The following is a 17,467-nucleotide window of genomic DNA, read 5'->3' on the forward strand; positions in this document are numbered from 1 at the left end:
CCTACAACCGTTGCGGATTGAAGAAAAGACTCACTGGAGAAGTCGATGGCAAAGCCAGACTTGGTGATGTAAAAATCCGTTTCAAACTGAACGGTGACCACATTGAGAGTGGAGTGAATTCCCTCGGGCAGCAGCGAGCCGCTCACTTCCTTTAGAGACATTTCATTTTCCGGAGGCCCGTCCCACACCTTCAGAATATCGTGGGACGCCTCCGTGTCGAAAGCCAGAAACTGGAGGCTGCCAGAGGAGAAAGAACGGCGTGGTCGGTCGGGCTGGCTCAAGTCACGCTTGTTGCAACAACTAAAACCGGTGGCCAAATTAGACTCCAGTCAAAAGCAAAATACAACAAATGAAAAAAAAAAAGAATGCAAATTTGCAGGTGGCAAGCCAATAGCACGGCTGGCTCAACTCGAGCTCCGATAAGAAGCCGAACCTTTTGCTTCAACTTCGTGGCCACTCGAAAAGTGTCACGTCTGCGCTCCACCTGCACCCTGGCCAGCAGCCGGCCGGCCGGTCGGCGCTCATTGCCTGCCACCTGTTCCTCATTACCCGCTCATCGGGGCGTTGGTCAACCGAAATGCCGCTTTCCACTCGCTCCTTGTCACTTAATAACTGGAGTTACCTGACAATATTTCCAGAGATGACCTCAATGGTCCACGTGCACCTCAGGTTGTTGTCGTAGGGAAAGGGGTAACCGGGTGAAAGGATGCGCCCTGAAGATTTGCCCTTAAAATTGCCACCACACTCGGCTGAATGTGAACGCACACAAAAATATATTAGGGATTTTTTTCTCCGCCCCCCATCCTTCCAGTCATACATCATGTCGGGGCGTCTCTCCACTGTACGCCGCACGGGAAGGTCGACGGGCTTACCTATACATGATGGTAGAGCGCTGTCCCACGCCCTTCTCTCTCCAGTCATGCACTTGAGCGTTTGACTGCCGTGAAGGGTGTAACCTTGGTCACAGCCGTAGGAGACGGCGCTTCCGGCAAAGTGACCCCGGTCACTGACTTTAAAGCCAAATTGGGGCACGCCGGGTTCGTCGCAATGGGATAGCTCAATACCTGAAGGAGTCATATTCAGGTACGTGAGAAACAAAAACAACGGCAGTGACACATTTGAATCCATCGCTAATTTGGAGCACAGTTTTTCTTCTGTGTTGTTAATGGCCATTGATTGCCAAGTAATGAGCCATTTTATGATGCTGTAGTAAAGGATAGCTTCTTCAAATTGAATGATGGCTAGAGTGGACTTTTCAAGCCTTAAGCGCACAAATGGGAGGTGCGGTCTCGTTCCAAGGCGGCGGCGGCGGCAGCAGCAGTAGCAGCAGATTTACAGTCTGGCCTTAACGTGAGCTCTTTGCCCATGCCAGATGTTATGGTAGCATTACAAGTGTCATGCCCAGTAGAGTAAATCAGAAGCGGCTCACATTTAATAAAAACCATGACGCCAGATTTCACGTTCAGAGGAACAATCAAAGTGGTCGTACGATTAACGCCCGCTCTCCCTCCCTCCCCCTTTTCATACATCAGCTTTGATGCCATTGGTTCTGCACTTGTGAAAGCCAAAGGGGGAATATTTTGATGCTGCAACCCAACGTGCAGAAATATCCCACTTGAAAGCTTTTCCATATACTACATATGATGCTTCAAATCATGTCGCGTACATTTTCTGAATACATGTTTGAACATAATCATGCGCAGAGACGTGTTTTGACTTTTCCAGATTTTTTGGGGCTCAAATAGAACACGACGGGTACACTCTGTCTGTCACGTGCACGCTCTTCTTGTACGCACATGGCTACTCCGCTTTCCACCCACATTCCAAAAGCGCGCATGGGAGGGAGGCCGACTGAACGCTCCAAATTGCTGGTGAGTGCAAATGTGCCTGGCAACCAGTGGAGGGTGTCCCCCGCCTGGCGCCCCAAGGCTCCAGCATGATGCCGTTGAGAAACAGCGAGACTTTTCCCCCTTTAAATAGCTAGCCAGCCAGCCAGCCAGCCAGCGAGCTGCCATCCTAATGAGCGAAAAGAAAATCATAGGAACGGCGAGAATTGCATTGGCTTTTGGAATCCACCACGCTGTGCCAAAAGGCTTAAATATTAAAGACGGCAAGGAAGGGCGAGATGGAAATGAAAAGGGTTGGGGTTTTTTTTGCACGCCTTAAAGCAAGGAAACAAAGTGCAACAACTTACTGTGGTATTTGAGGCGAAAACCTGCGGCTGTTCCTTCCTGGTCAGAGTAGAATTCCAACCACATGTCATTGGAAGTGCTGCTCAGCGAGAGACCTTGCATGGACGTGCCCGTGAAGGTGCTGAGGAGTGCGGCTGCGCCGTCTTTACCATCGTACACCTGCCACCGCGGGCAGAGGAAACACAACCGCCGTTTGTGCCATTCACTCTGGTGGCCGTGGCGCAGCAAATCCAATGTCCCAAATTCAACGCAGGACACCACAAGTCCTTTGACTTGATATTGGGGACACATTGGGCTGCTGGAATGCATTTTGTCAAGAAAATGTGTTTGTCATTGACACAAGAGCCCAGCCAGCCCGCCAGTGGGACGGATGGCTGACACGCGCTACTGATCACACACACGCACACCATTAGACATCTGCACTCCAAAGACAGAGCTCCTGCGGAGATAGAGGCCAATCTGCATCACTCATTTGATTCATCTAGTCATGCTAAGGCTTCCGAGGCTGCAAAGTAGCTTCCGCTTTGCACAAAAAGTCTTTAGCCCTTTCCATGGAATAAAAAGTGTATGTATTCATTTTGAAAAGCTGATCTGGCCCTTTTTTGGGAAAGGAGAGCAGCACCTTCTTTACCTTGAGGACGTCCCCTTGTGCAAGTTGAAAGGCGACGGCTGTGACGTTGATGCCTTTGCCTTTTTCAACATGAATACTGTACACGCATTCGTGGTTGTTGTCGTATGGCGACGGATAGTTTGGCGACAAAAGAACACCCTCATTTTTCCAGACGGTTGATCCGCATTCAGCTGAAAACAAACAAACAAACAAACGCATAATTAACACACAGAGAGAAAAATGGAGAGTACGGCAACAAGAGTATTCTTAGCGCTAAGCGCCCTTCAGCTCGCTAACGTTTCGAGTGTGAAAGCGGTTGCGATATCTCTTGACAAATGGCCTAACCAAAAAACATCTCTGTGTGATGCGCTGCACTTGTAACTTGGATGTCAATGCAATACTGCATAAATGAATCCCCTCTCAATCAAAATGATGACTATTATCTTTGTAGCGACAGAGATGATACTACGTATAACTCTCTTTTGATTAATGCTGTGGATAATTGATCCAAAGATCATATCTGTGCTTCCCTTGGTTTGTAGCAAAACACTTTTGTTTCCTCTTTTTCCAATTTGCAAACATGAACCCGTTTTGAAGATCCATGTTTGCTTCACTGAGCATGGGAGGAATCATGGTGATTTGCTCTGTGCTATAAAAACGTCTCGCATGAGGCTGGAATTGCTCGATTGTGAACAATGACTTTGCTAACTTCAATATTCTGATGTAAGACTTTGAGTGGGAAGAGACGCGATAGATGTATGGGGATTTTCCTTTTTGCTACTTCCATTCCAAGCAGCAGTATCAGCAGCAGCAGCAGCAGCAGCAGCAGCAGCAGCAGCAGCATTTGTGTCCTTCAATCGAACGTGAATATTTCAAAGTAGGAAGCCAATTCAACAAGGAGCGTTCAGAAGAAGCCTCCCCCGTTGTTTACAGCACAGCCGTGCAACATTTCTTTACAAGTTCATTGCGGTCCGTGCACTTGACGGGCGAGCCAAGAATCCGATTTTGCAATCGCATTTCACGCAAACTAATTCAGGGCGTGATGAGACAGCAAATGACAAAATGCCTTTGCTATGAAATGTCAGCACACTAGCTCACGAGTCAGCTATTACACGGTGCCTACGGGCTGGATGCTACCGTCGTCTTTGAGGCCCGACGGCGTTTGCTTAATTGCATTTGGCCAAAAGAGAAGCTATCAAGTGGAAGTAGTTTGAATGCAAAGAAGGAAGGGACTGTACCGGAGAGGAAAGAATGACTGCAACGTACCCACACACCTTGGCAGAGGGGCACTCCACATCCGGCGGCCACCTCCCAGGCACGCAATCTCCTTTGCCCCCTGCAGCCGATAGCCGGCGTTGCAACGGAACAAAAGGGTGTCGCCGATGCCAAAGGTGGAGCCCGCGTGGCGGCCGAAGCGAGGTGCCCCGGGGTCCTGACAGGGCTCCAGGTCATACTCTACAAATCAGGACATTGCAAACTCATCAATTGTCATCCTTTGCTTTGCCGTCCGTCTTCCTAATCCACTCCGTTGGACGGCAACGGTCATTTGCATAGCTTTGCCGTTCGGTTGGCTTCCGCTGCACTCTTGCTGTCATTTGATATCTATCGTGTGGACCACATGGCAATCAATGTGGCACATTTCAAAGATCATGAAAGGTTCAATCTTGAGATGCTAATTCCAGAGCATGTAAGGATAAAGAATTGCACATGCACACAGACAAAAGAACACACGGTCATTTCATGAATATTCACAGGTTAGTCTTTGCTCGAGTGAACAGCGGGAAAACATTTGGCCGGAGCAACGAAGCACCCTTCCGCTCGCTCGCTCGCTCGCTCGCTCGCTCTCGTACCTGAGAAGGAAATGTTGAATCCCTGAAGAGATATGGAGAAGTCTGAAATGAAGCGGAGCTGCGCTTTGAAGTTGCCGTACAGGCCCGCATTAACCAGGGCCGGCCTCTCCGACCCGGTGAGTCGAGCCAGTGGCTGAGCGAAGCTGCCGTTTTCTGTTATTAGAAGATAGTCGTGGTGATCCTCCAGGTTGAAGGAGTGGAAGGTGAATTGGACACCTTGGAGGGGAAAAGAAGGACGAGACCCGTCGCAATGATTTACAAATGCATTGCGCGCTTGCGAGCCAAAGAATCGCTCGCCGCGTGACTGACCTTTTCCATGGCCGACCTCCACGCTCCACGTGCAGTTGAGGGAGTTTGGATAGAGCTCAGGGTAGCCGGGCGAGAGGATGACGCCGCTTGGCCCTTTGATATCCCCGCCGCAGGATGCTGAAGAGAAGATAATGAATGATAAATGCTGCTTGGGGGAGAGGAAAAGTGTAAATGAAGCAATAAATCCCCCACCTGAAGTGAAAGGAGCAATTTGGATGAATAATGCATTTCAGTCACATCACATCCTACTTTGGATTTTATGACGACCTGTAATTCTGCCAACACACCGTTTTTTTTTCCTCCGGCTTGTTTCAAAGCAACCTCTCTCTACCCAGACAATAAATCCTACATCTACTATATATTTCACAAATGTCACTGAAATGTGGTCAGAAAACAGCATATTGCATTGGCCATTAACTGACACAAGCATACTTAGGGGATTCAATCAGTTTCATTGCGCTCATTACTTTCAATGGATTTTCAAGTCTTTCCGTACAAATGAGATTAGCTCAATGCGCCATTTAACTCCAGTCAGTACGGGAAGATCATCCGGTGGCAAACACCCAACGGCGCCCGTCTGGCACGGAGACTCTTTAAAAAAGTCACACTTGCTGTGCATAAAGTCCTAGATGTAGGTATGTGCTGTTATGGTATTTTTATTTTCTAATTCCAACGGCATGGCATGGCGTGGCACGGCACGGCACCGCACGGCACGGCACGGCACGGCACGGCACGACACGGACCAGACCTGATCGAACAGCAGTGTAGGCATACCATCACAAGTGGGCAGAGGGTGGCTCCAGAAGTGGTTCTTTTCACAAACAAGTGGTTCTTCCAAGCTTAGCCTGTATCCTGGATCACATTGGAAGGATATTGTGGAGCCAATGGACAGGTCATTGCTAAGCCGCACACCGTTGACTGGAATTCCAGGATCCATACACGAGTATGTGTCCACTGTAACAACTGCAAAAAAGTCAGGCACATGTGATAGAATGTTTCAGTCTTCTCAACATCAATACGGTCATAACGCTGAGCAAACAGAGTTGTTTTTTTTTTTTAAATGCCACCATTTTTGCCCTTCCTTTTTTTATAAAACATGACTGGGCGACCCTTTTTTCTGCTTGAAGTCTAAAAATGACGAGGAGTTAACACATTAATATTGAAAAGTGTACCAAAAGAATTCAAATGGCAAATAATTAAATGGACAGGGCCGCGTGCGCGCAGTGGCTCCCCTGAGCACGTCCTCGATCGTGTGTGGCTAACGCTATTACTATTTTGGTTCACTGTTAAGTAGGCCAGATACTCCGATTGTCTGGCTCGCTATTCCCCCGGCCGGCCGTGCTTCTTTTCACACCGTCCTGGTATCGGTAGCAGGAGTTGGCATCCAGCGGCCGGCCGCAAGCAGCCGGTTATTGGGAAGCCGTTATTGCTGCTCGCAGTTGAGCGGGTGGCCGCTCAACACCCGCCAATTCAGATGCACTTCTTTTCCAAGTCTTTGCTTTGTAAAGGTTACGGCAAGCGAGCGACAAACCATAGACATCATAGACGTCAAACTTAAAGCATGTCGCAGACTCCTTTTGACCTATATGTTATGCATTAAAAAAAAAAAAAAAAAAAAAAAGGATTTTGATGGCACGTGACCTTTAAGGTATCTCCACTTTCTACAACTATACTCTCATATTTAAGAATGCATGCTTTTGTGAAAATGTAAAGACTGCAAGAGAGGCACATTGGAAAGTTCATTCTCGTGCCCATGCCGAGCGAGCGTCTCTTGGTCCAAAAAGGGTGGCTGCTCTCGACTGAACTGAACCGAACTGAAACTTTGATTTGGTCAACACGAGATCAGATTTAAGAAGAAAATCACGGCCTGCGCTTTGAACATAGCCTTACGTAGATCCCATCTATCCGACCCCAATATCTCCGAGCTGCTGAGATGAAAAGGACATGGAATGGAATGGGGTGGAACGTCATTCTTCTGCAGCTCGCTCCATCTTCTGCTTACTGCTTTTATTTGGCTTGGAAATCACAGATAAATTCTGTAATCACGTCATTGCAAATCAAGATAAGCGGTGTGTCATATCATATGCTACGGCTCCAATTCGGAAATGGTCTTGCGGCGTGTCTGTTCTTAGTTTGTACATCGAATTTCCCACATGAAGGAGTCAAGGATCCCCTCCAAAAATTCACCTCAATTGCAATGGAAGAAACTCATATTACATTCATGTTCACTCTCAACAGCCAGACAGTCTTGGGCTCAAAATAATTGTGACAAACTTGACTCTAGCTCCTTTCCGCTCCCAACCTGATAAAGAGCAAAGATGGACGCGCATGTCACACACTTGCATTCCGTAGCTGCATGCAAATGCTCTCACCTTCATAGAAGATTTTGAAGCCACTGTTGGATCTACTGTTGTCCGTAGTGAAGAGCAAATACAGGAAGTTGCTGGTACTGAAGAGAAACTGAGGAACCTGGGTTCCATTGAATGATCCAATCAGAGGCGAAAGCAAGTTTGGCCCATCGTGCACCTCCAGAAAGTCATAGCTAAGTTCTGTTTGAAACCTGAAAAAGAAACGGAAAAGAAACAAACGACCACACATAGTCAATCGCCCACTTTTGCCGAATGAACGGCAAGGAATTACATTTTTCTGCGACCGCTTTTCACCTTTTCTACGGAGCTCGTATCAGAATCAGCTTTATTGGCATGCCAAACAGGGAATTCAAATCATATACTACGTATGTATTGACTGGAGTAAAATCACGGAATGAACGGAAACTCGTAAGGGCACTCGGCGGCTTTTGGGCGTAACGACCTGTCAAAGATGATCTTGATGGAATGTCCTGCCTCGCCTTCTACGACCCATTCACAGCTAAGTGAGTCTTTGTAGTAGCTGGGCCATCCCGGAGAGAGGATGACCCCAGACGTGCCCGAGTAGTGACCTCCGCAGGGAGCTGGTTGGAGGAAAAAGAAAAAGACAACGTTGTGTTTTTTCGGGGGGGGTGAGCACGGACGGCGCAAGCGTTTTGAACGGTGTACCTTCGCATTTGGGAATGAGGCCGCTCCACATCACCTGGCCTTCCTCCAGATGGCACGTTATGGTGTCGGTGCCTTGCGTCTTGATGAAGCCCTCTTCGCAGGCGACGGAAACGGAGCTGCCCAGTTGAAAAGTGTCTCCGAAGCGCCTGGCGTTCAGGGGTATGCCGGGGTCAGGGCACTCGTTATGCCCGAAAGCTTGGAATAAGGACAAAGACAGCACAGGACAGGACAGGATAGGACAGAGCAGGACCGAGCAGGACAGAGCAGGGTGCTGTGGTGACAAATGGCTTGCTTAGTGTCGACGAGATAAGCTCAATGGATGGATCTGTCTGTAAAACAGCAAGGAACCCAAAAGTGCTTGCTCTCGACAATAGCAGCTGCTAGTCTTGTGTCTTTGCCCGGAGAGAAAAATCTTTGACGCTACCTATTAATGAGGCATAAAAGCTGAGCAGCGCAGCTTTTTGCCACGTTACTCCAACTCTGGATTTGCACGCCGTAAAAACAGCCTGAAAAAATACACACTCCATTGAATGGCATAACCTCGATTATATATTAGCGAAAAGCATTTCACTTAACGCCACAGCGGCGGCGGCGTATTTTCCGCCCCGTAGGGCGCTTGGGGTTGAAAGGCGCAAAGCAGCGCGTGATATACTCACTGCTATATGTGATGTTGAAGCCTCGGCCTGACATGGAGTGATCAGCTTGAAACTCCAGTTGCAAGATGTTACTGTTGGACGTCAGGTGCGAGGGAACTTCTGCCCCTGAGAAGCGTCCCAAAATAGTGGCTCCCGATTGGTCGCCGTCTTTGACGGTCAGGAAGTCATAGGGTGGTTCAAGGTCAAAGTCATTAAACGCCAGGTGGATTCTGGAGCCGGGCTCGGAGATAATCAACCATACGCAGTTCAGGTTGTTCCCGTAGCCTTCCGGATAATCGGGGGACAGCACGGTCCCCGCGGGAGCCGTGAAGTTGGAAAAACAGGGAACTGAATGAGAAAGGCCGGCAAACGATTAACAAGTGTTTTAACAGCGACACCACTGCCGGAACATTGAGTGCGCTCGCTCGCTTGCAAAAATATGAAAACATAGTGGGCAAAGGAGCAGGGCAGGGCTAGCTAGAATTTGGACAAGAGCGAGCCCATTGGGCGAGGGCACAGGCGAGATTTGGGTCGTGACCATCGGCAGGCATAGTGTCCGCTGGCCCTGTTTTTCAACGAGGCAGCCATTTACCGCCCGCCACCGCTACTCCTTTGCAGTCTATGCATTGCTGTTGACATCCTACAAAGCACTGCATTGGCATTTGACTGTATTGCCATGAATCAGCTTAGTGTCATTGTGAACTTTGCAAGCGCCCAAGTAATTGCTTCGTTTGTCGACGAGGAACGAAATGCACTCACATATGCAAATGGGAATATTTGCAGACCACTGATTGTTGTTTTGACAGGTGATCATCCTCTCCCCAATGAGCTCAAATCCAAAGCGACACTCAAATCGCAAAACGTCCCCATTTAAGAAGCCGCTTCCCTCTTGGTAGCCGTAGAGCGGTGTGCCCGGATCGCCGCAGCTCTCTTTGTCAATTTCTGTGGGTGAGGGTAGAGGCAGCAAACGGGAGAGAGGACAAATGAAGAAGCTGGAGGCATGTTCGGTATCTCCTATCGACATCCGGGGAAGGGAAGGGAAGGGAAGGGAAGGGAAGGGAAGGGAAGGGAAGGGAAGGGAAGGGAAGGGAAGGGAAGGGAAGGGAAGGGAAGGGAAGGGAAGGGAAGGGAAGGGAAGGGAAGGGAAGGGGAGGGAAGGGAAGGGAAGGGAAGGGAAGGGAAGGGAAGGGAAGGGAAGGGAAGGGAAGGGAAGGGAAGGGAAGGGAAGGGAAGGGAAGGGAAGGGAAGGGAAGGGAAGGGAAGGGAAGGGAAGGGAAGGGAAGGGAAGTCGGAGACTGACAGCCAAACAGAGTGACAGAGTGACTGCTTTATGGCCAAGCGTACAGAGGGCGGCAGAAACCCCAAACTACCTTTATAGTTGATCTTGAAGCCAATTGAGCCCACACTTTCATCAGATTGCAGATGAAGCCACATCTGATGAGACATGCTCACAATCAGGTCTGGGACAAAGCTCCCAGTTAGTCTACCGAGAAAGAAAACAAGCAAATTGAGTACATACGTATTGTGTCACAACAAATGCTGTGATGGAATCCAACCTGTACCAGTCAATCTTTAATAAATCCGTATTTAAAAATAAATTTAAAAAAACACATCCAAATAAATATCATTAAGAATCAAGGCAGTCAGTCGTACAACAGCATTCGCCATACAAAATAAACGGTATTGGAATCGACGAAATGAATTGACTTCACTACTTACACTTGTATGACTGTTTTCGAATCCCCGACTTCCCCTCCGTCACCAATGGTTAGCGAATCATAGCCAATCTCCAAGTCAAATTCTTCAAAGTTGATCTGAATAACCTGGAGGAAAGACGACGCGACTATTTATTCGGAGCGGAATATTTGCAAAGGCTTCTCTTCAGAGACCGCTCGTTATGTTTGTGATGCATGATCTATCGGGCTAAAAGCGCCGCATCAATCGCTTCCAGACGTTACATTTGTTTCAAGCCATGATAAAGCAAGGACTTGTGAGCTCCACGTTTTGTGGGCCACACGCCAGGTCACAGCGTGACGGTGTAGCTTGAAGGCATGACAACACCCCATCAGTCTGAGTTTGTGCGACTTGAAAAGCATCATCAAACTTACATTTGTCCAACGAGCCCTTTTCTAATCTGTGACCACATTCAAGACGGCCAAGGAGAGTAAGATGCAATAAAGTGGTCAATTTAAAGTGAGCAAACATAACCACCGAGTGAGTGCGAGTCTCGTGAAAGACAATGGGGCGTGAAACACACTTTGGGCCCAGCCCAGGAATTAGGTCAACACAATACCCCGTTAAAGGCATACGAGCGGCACACTCCAAATGATTTACATCTTTGATTGACTACCAGTGATATCAATTCATCCCAGAGCCATCCCTTTCCGTATATTGCCTTGAGAATCAGGGCACGGGGGGGCGGGGGGGAGCTTTACTCTGCCATGACGAGAAAAACTAATGACAGTAATACCGTGTTTAATCTCACAATGCTTTGAAACAAAAACTTCAGCTGGCTAGCACATGCGCTAAGCCTCGCCTCGCCTCGCCTCTTTAATCTTGCATCACCAACAGCAATACCGCATATGTCAAATCACATCAAATCTTGAAGTGCTAATCGCATAAGCTTTTAACAGACAGTGCCTGCCAATGTTGCACGCACGCACGCAGGCAGGCAGGCAGGCAGGCAGGCAGGCAGGCAGGCAGGCAGGCAGCCAGGCCTCCTGCTGCACGCACACATGCACACACGCACTCAAATAATAACAAACAGCCTTCAGAGTACATCAGAAGATGAGAGGCACATCCCTTCACATTATTTCCAAGCGCAAATGAAATACATATAGGCAATCTGCTTATCAAAATTCCTAATTGACTTAGTTTTCCTCAGCTGTCTGTCACTATTACAATATTGTCATGAAGCAAATGTGCTCCACTGCAGAAGAATTTGAATGTTCAAAGCTTCATCATCCTCGTACAATACCATCATATCAAAGCTTCATTAGCTCAGTTCAACGCCCTATGCATTGATTTGTTATGAACGGATGCTGTAATACAATAAAGGTCACATCCGTACGTAGGATGAGCACTTCATCATTCTTATCAGTCCCCTCTCCAACCCAAAAAACCTTTCGTTCATAACAGCATAATGAGCAACACTGAATGGATCAACTGTCTTCTGGCTTTTGTCTCTCAGGGAATGCACACTGCCACCGTGCTAGCCGGTCCCAGCCAGTCGCACGTCTTCTGCTAATAAGCAATAACAAAGTGAGCCGCCCAGCCGGCCGGCCAGCCGACTGACACCGTCGTGGTCGTCGTCGTACGCGTGGCCAACCGGACGGAATAGCAATTGTGAGCCACAGGAAGGGCTGTTGGCAAAACGGCACATTGGGGACAACGGGGGCTCTCGTTCAATCGTTATTTCTCTCAATCTCCGATGACTGGGCGGAATTGCTCAAGTGCCAATAGCTGGACTTCAATGTACATTGATTGACGCTAATGATGAAAGGCAAAATAGAAACACGTGCATTGGAATGCATCAAATGGTCTCCAGTCAAAGTATCTTTGCAAAGGAGGCATGGTGAGAAAAGGTAGGAAAAGGTACAATCAGAAGGTCAAATTTGTCAATATGCATACAAATGAATAAGAGACGTTTGTACAAGAGACATAACGCTGGCGGAAATCATCCATCACTTTTCAGGCCACCCCAAAGGCAACAATTTTCTTCAACCGTTCATTGTCAAATAAGGCAAGCCATTTGCAACGTGATCATGAACTTTCATTCTTTTCAAGTTAGAATATATATATATATAGTATCTACGTATATTACCTGTGAAAACGCATCGCTCCACTCAAACTGCTATTGTTCATGTTTTAATGCATATGTAATGAAACTCAATGTCATTGCATTGAACGCTTGCAGTCTCACACTTTCTTGAGAGCTGCAGACTTGGGATGAAAAGGGCACCTGCATGGCGGTGTTTTCAACAGATGCAATGCATATTAGGAGATGAAAATAAAAACAAACCCAAAAAAAAGGGGGGGGAATGGAGATCCTGTCTTGGTACACTACCTTGTTTGGATCACTGGCGGTGATGATCCACACGCATTGGGAGTTACTCTCGTATTGGATAGGGAAGTTAGGCGATGTGAATGTTCCCGAAGGCCCCAGGAGATTCGAGCCACACGTTTTCACTGCAACAGAGGCAAAAGTAAGATGAAAGGATGACAGCAAATCAAGAGCCAGCCTCGAAATATGACATTTCCCTTCAAGAAGACTAAAGTAATGTGCATAAGCTACGGTCATCATTCTTGTGCAGTCATTGAGTTTGAGCACACAGTGGGCCTATTAGCAACAGAACAATTCATCTCATTCTGAAGGTTGCTCCAGGTATTGTCAGGACATTTGAAATGTGAAAAGTAACGTGCACTATTTAACTTTCCAGTGTGTGCTGCGTGGTGACGCCGACCACTCTCCTCTCCTCTCCTCTCCTCTCCTCTCCTCTCCTCTCCTCTCCTCTCCTCTCCTCTCCTCTCCTCTCCTCTCCTCTCCTCTCCTCTCCTCTCCTCTCCTGCTCTCTACTCCCCCCCCCCCCCCTAACCCTAACCCTAACCCTAACCCCCCCCCCCCCCCCCTGCTCACCCTTGCAGACAGGCCTGTGGTCGGTCCAAGCGGCAAAGACCTCCGCCATGCGCTGGCAGGTAATCGTTTTGGAACCCTGCAGCACATGGTCTTCATCGCAGATATATTGAACAGTTGCTCCGATGCTGAGGGAGGAAGAAAAAAAGAAAAACATCACCTGAAAAAGCAATCAATTCCCTCAAAAAGTGACTCCTGATGAAATGTCAAATGAATCATTTATTTCATGCCGATGATTACGCGTCAACATCAGCCATTATAGCTTTGTGCGTCAGTAAATGATCTACTGCGTTGTTTTTTCGTCATTCCTGAAAAATAAAATTCCCTTGATCATATTTCTTATAATAACTAGATTGACTGGGACCTTGACCACAGAGGGTGTAAAGCTCAATAGCTTCATCTTGTTTGAAATAGAAGCGCCATAAGATGATGATAGCGTTCAAAAGTCTCACAGAATTGTAATATTTAAATCATCAAGACCATATCCTAAGTTGTCAGGGGAGGAGGCTAACTTCATAGCTGAAAGTGGCAGTAAAAGCAGGCTCTTGATCCTCAATGTATCTTTTGAAATAAATGGAGCACATACAAGTTCAGATCCACGTGATAGAATAGCCATGATGGGGGGGGGGGGGATGTCACAGACGTACGTAAATACATTTCGGGGGGAGCTTGTTTTGAATTTATTTATATTTTTCCAGCCTGTAAATTCCTTTTCACACAGTTTCAGAATGTGCTCTTTCAAATGTTGACTCAACAGACTAAAAACGACTCTGTTGAGGCCACCTTGACCTTGAATTGTCCTTTGAAAAGCAAGTGGCTGAAAGAAGTCTGCTGCGGTACCTGAAGTCTGAGCCAATCTGTTTGCCATTTTCTGGCTCTCCTGGATCAGGACAGTAATTGGGCAGCTGCTTGACTCCTTCATTCACTGGGGGAAAAGGGACACATTCAAATTGACAAACTTTGCAATTCCACAAACACGGGTACAAGTGGAAAGGTAACACCGCAGGTTGCTGCTGCTGCTGCTGCTGGTGGTTTTAGAAAAATTGCCTCCATCTTTCAGAGTCACATTTGCAAAGGTCGCTTCTTTGGCAGCAAGCTTGTGAATGCGCTTCATATTAAAGCACCGAGGGTAAATGCAACTCTTCTACTCTCAAAGATACCAATCATAGAATGCGTATGTGGCTGAAAAAGTCATAATTATAATTTTTTTTTAAAAAAAACAACTTCAATAGACAAATGACTAACTTTGCTTTTTTGTCGAGGCCAAAGTTTTAAAACAACCACCCTAATTGCAATACTATTAAATGAATACTAATGGTTAATAAGCGCTGTCAGTTATTTGGATCACTGTGAGATCCACTTCCATTACAAGAGAGAAAGAAACAGCCACAACACAAGCCAATGAAAACAGGCAACTTACTTAAAGACAGTTTCTTAGCGGTGTCCTTCCCTGGTAGTAATTTGACCCCTCTGGATTTAAGCTCTCCGGAATTTTTCACTAGTTGAAAGTAACACATGCACACACGCACAAAGTTTTGTGATGATTAATAAATGAATAAGATGATTAATAAGTGTGTCCTACCTTGATACTGAGCCCTGAAGCCTTTGTGGCGATGGTTGCTCTCTGTCACAAAATGCAGCCGCAGCCAGTTTTTGTTGCTGATGATGGGTGCGGGGATATTCATCCCAGTCAGCCTAAAGACCAAGAGCGCAACATCGACAACAAGAGCGTGTCATTCCAGGAACACCTTCATGACGTCGCTTTAGGATCAATCAAAATACGCTTGCATCTAATAGTACCTGTGCACATATAGTACTACATGTCTTCTCAGGCACAGAAACATTTTCTAGTTAGAAATTCCCCTCAACTATGAGACACATTTAGCGCACAAACAACATTGTCGTTTACAATATCGTCACTAATCGCTCTCGTTAGGAGTCTCCGTAGCACAACTGTCAAATGATGAGCCCCCGGCAAAAGCAAATTTACCAGATTGTTGGCGATTGGGATCCCTCCACTTCAAGATAATCGGACTTTTCTTCCATTTGGAATTCTGTAAACACTAATGAGATTGTATCCCCTGGCTCAGCTAGGACGGTCCATTTACACTCTCCGTTGCTGCCCAGTCCGCTGGGGGAATCAAAGCTGGATATCAAGCCACTGGAACCCCTCAGCGTTCCACCGCACGTGTCCTCCGCTGCCAAAGACAAGCAAGTGAAAAGTTGATGGAAAGATTGCAGCGTACAAATATATTGGCTTGGGTTAGGCCAGGCCAGGCTAGGCTAGGCTAGGCTAGGCTAGGCTAGGCCAGGCCAGGCTCGGCTAGGCTAGGCTAGGCTAGGCTAGGGGGTCAGTGCATGTGGAAGAGAGTGTGACCACATGCAATTTGATTTTTAGCCCATTCATTGTTGATATGTTTTTCTGCCATACATACTATTGGCCTAAAATGTCCAGATGTCAACAATCAGATGCTTATCAACTAAGTAGAGTCAAGGTAAAGAGCAGAGCCTGTGGTAGTTATTGCAGCAGAGCAAAAATAGAATGCTTGAAATGCTCCCAACAGCTGTTGGGTCGAGTTGTGGCATAGCAGTGGCAGCTCCGGCGAGATGAAAAAGCAGCTGACGGTTAATATTTCAGCTGTACATCTTCCACAGCCAAATGAATAATGTGTCAAATCTTCACAAGGCCTTTTTCCTACTGCGCAGATAAGTTCAAGATTCCATTCATCTTAAGGATGTAAGAAACGCTGGAAGTGTAATAGAGAAATTGCGCATGGTTTCTTTTCACCATCTGCCACAAAAGACGATGAGCTGAGATGAGCTGGGATGAGATGATGGTGTGCTTCTGTTCACTCTTTAGTCAAAGGCAGACTGAGATCATTTGTGTACACGGGCAACGTTCCCAACAAGTTTACATTGGATATCCCCTCTCCCACCTCATCACTCCAAACATTCATTTCCTTTCATTTAAGATCGCTTCATTTATTTCCTTCCAGCGGAATGAGTCATGATTGATTTCGAAAGATAAAAAAACGATCAAATAAACGACATGATGCTTGACCGTAGAGCCTATAAATCAATTAAATGGGGTGTTTTGAGGAAATGTCATTTGTGTACACCAATTCATGGTCACTTCTGTAAGCACCGGAACAATGAATCATTTCACCACATTGAAACAACAGCATCCAAGGATGGGAAGAAAGGAGAAAAAAAAAAACATGAAAAAAAACCTTGACCTCAGCACTCACCAACCATTCACTGACTCTTGTATTTGTTAACATTGAGGAAGAAGAAGAAAAATGAAAAAAAAGATTTTGACACTGTTGTATCCAAATCTTTTTGGATCACTGAGTCTTACCTCTGCAGATTGGCACGGGGAAGTCCCACACTGACACGCCGGCTGCATTGGTGACACAAGTGAGCAAGGAATGGCCATCCAGGACATAGCCGGAAATACACCTGTAACCGATCTTGGCGCCTAAAACAAACTGGGTTCCGTTCAGCAGGCCTTTGGGCGGAATGCCCGGGTTTCCACATGAGCTGCTCCACAGTTCTAACCAAGAAAGAAGGAAAAGAAAAATAAGGGTGAAAAAGGGTTCGCGCAATATTCAAATAGGGACAAGCGGGTTCTGGTTTCCCAGCAGTCTGTCATGGAGCTGTATGACTATTGCAGATATTTCTTTCTGGAAATTGGATTGGATATTGATCATCGTGAAACTAGACCACAATCAAATGGGAGGATCGTCATTCTTACTATTACGCATCACAATATTGTCACCATTACAATGCTGCTCGTAGTCGAGAAGAGAAGAGAAGAGAAGAGAAGAGAAGAGAAGAGAAGAGAAGAGAAGAGAAGAGAAGAGAAGAGAAGAGAAGAGAAGAGAAGAGAAGAGAAGAGAAGAGAAGAGAAGAGAAGAGAAGGGCCAGGCCAGGCCACGCCAGGCCAGGCCAGGCCAGGCCAGGCCGCGCTCTGGCTACGGCTTCGGCTAGGGCATGATGGAGGATGAGCAAGGAAAATGGTTCTTTTCACAATGAGCAGCAGTGAAAGTGGTGGATCAGCTTGTCAGATATGGAAAAGGAGAGGCTGAAAACAATATGTCAGACATTACATCTTAGTCGAGCAGTCAAAACAAAGCTACGGCTCCATTTGACACAACTTTTCAGAGATGGGAAGCTCACTGAAAATGTGTGCAGGAGAAAGGG

At 46.9% G+C, this 17,467-nt stretch overlaps 1 protein-coding gene across 3 annotated transcripts in view; it reads right to left on the reverse strand.

Annotated features, from left to right (window-relative positions):
- Positions 1–17,467, reverse strand: part of LOC148391471 (CUB and sushi domain-containing protein 3-like) — a 47,702-nt gene that overhangs the window by 23,821 nt on the left and 6,414 nt on the right. For all 3 annotated transcript variants that reach the window (XM_088387465.1, XM_088387464.1, XM_088387463.1), the window contains exons 4-26: positions 16,623–16,817; positions 15,255–15,462; positions 14,847–14,959; positions 14,685–14,762; positions 14,105–14,189; positions 13,268–13,392; positions 12,698–12,819; positions 10,351–10,454; positions 10,002–10,114; positions 9,391–9,573; positions 8,653–8,979; positions 7,997–8,191; positions 7,773–7,911; positions 7,334–7,521; positions 5,736–5,924; positions 4,962–5,078; positions 4,653–4,868; positions 4,069–4,257; positions 2,824–2,993; positions 2,195–2,351; positions 873–1,064; positions 623–749; positions 35–237 (exon numbers count right to left, since the gene is read on the reverse strand). In XM_088387465.1, the coding sequence (XP_088243591.1) occupies positions 35–237; positions 623–749; positions 873–1,064; positions 2,195–2,351; positions 2,824–2,993; positions 4,069–4,257; positions 4,653–4,868; positions 4,962–5,078; positions 5,736–5,924; positions 7,334–7,521; positions 7,773–7,911; positions 7,997–8,191; positions 8,653–8,979; positions 9,391–9,573; positions 10,002–10,114; positions 10,351–10,454; positions 12,698–12,819; positions 13,268–13,392; positions 14,105–14,189; positions 14,685–14,762; positions 14,847–14,959; positions 15,255–15,462; positions 16,623–16,817 (3,735 nt within the window). The remainder of the gene's footprint in view (positions 1–34; positions 238–622; positions 750–872; positions 1,065–2,194; positions 2,352–2,823; positions 2,994–4,068; positions 4,258–4,652; positions 4,869–4,961; positions 5,079–5,735; positions 5,925–7,333; positions 7,522–7,772; positions 7,912–7,996; positions 8,192–8,652; positions 8,980–9,390; positions 9,574–10,001; positions 10,115–10,350; positions 10,455–12,697; positions 12,820–13,267; positions 13,393–14,104; positions 14,190–14,684; positions 14,763–14,846; positions 14,960–15,254; positions 15,463–16,622; positions 16,818–17,467) is intronic.

This window comes from Syngnathus floridae, chromosome 10, assembly GCF_059516105.1.
Source record: "Syngnathus floridae isolate MCC-2025c chromosome 10, RoL_Sflo_1.0, whole genome shotgun sequence".
In the NCBI taxonomy this organism is placed as follows: domain Eukaryota; kingdom Metazoa; phylum Chordata; class Actinopteri; order Syngnathiformes; family Syngnathidae; genus Syngnathus; species Syngnathus floridae.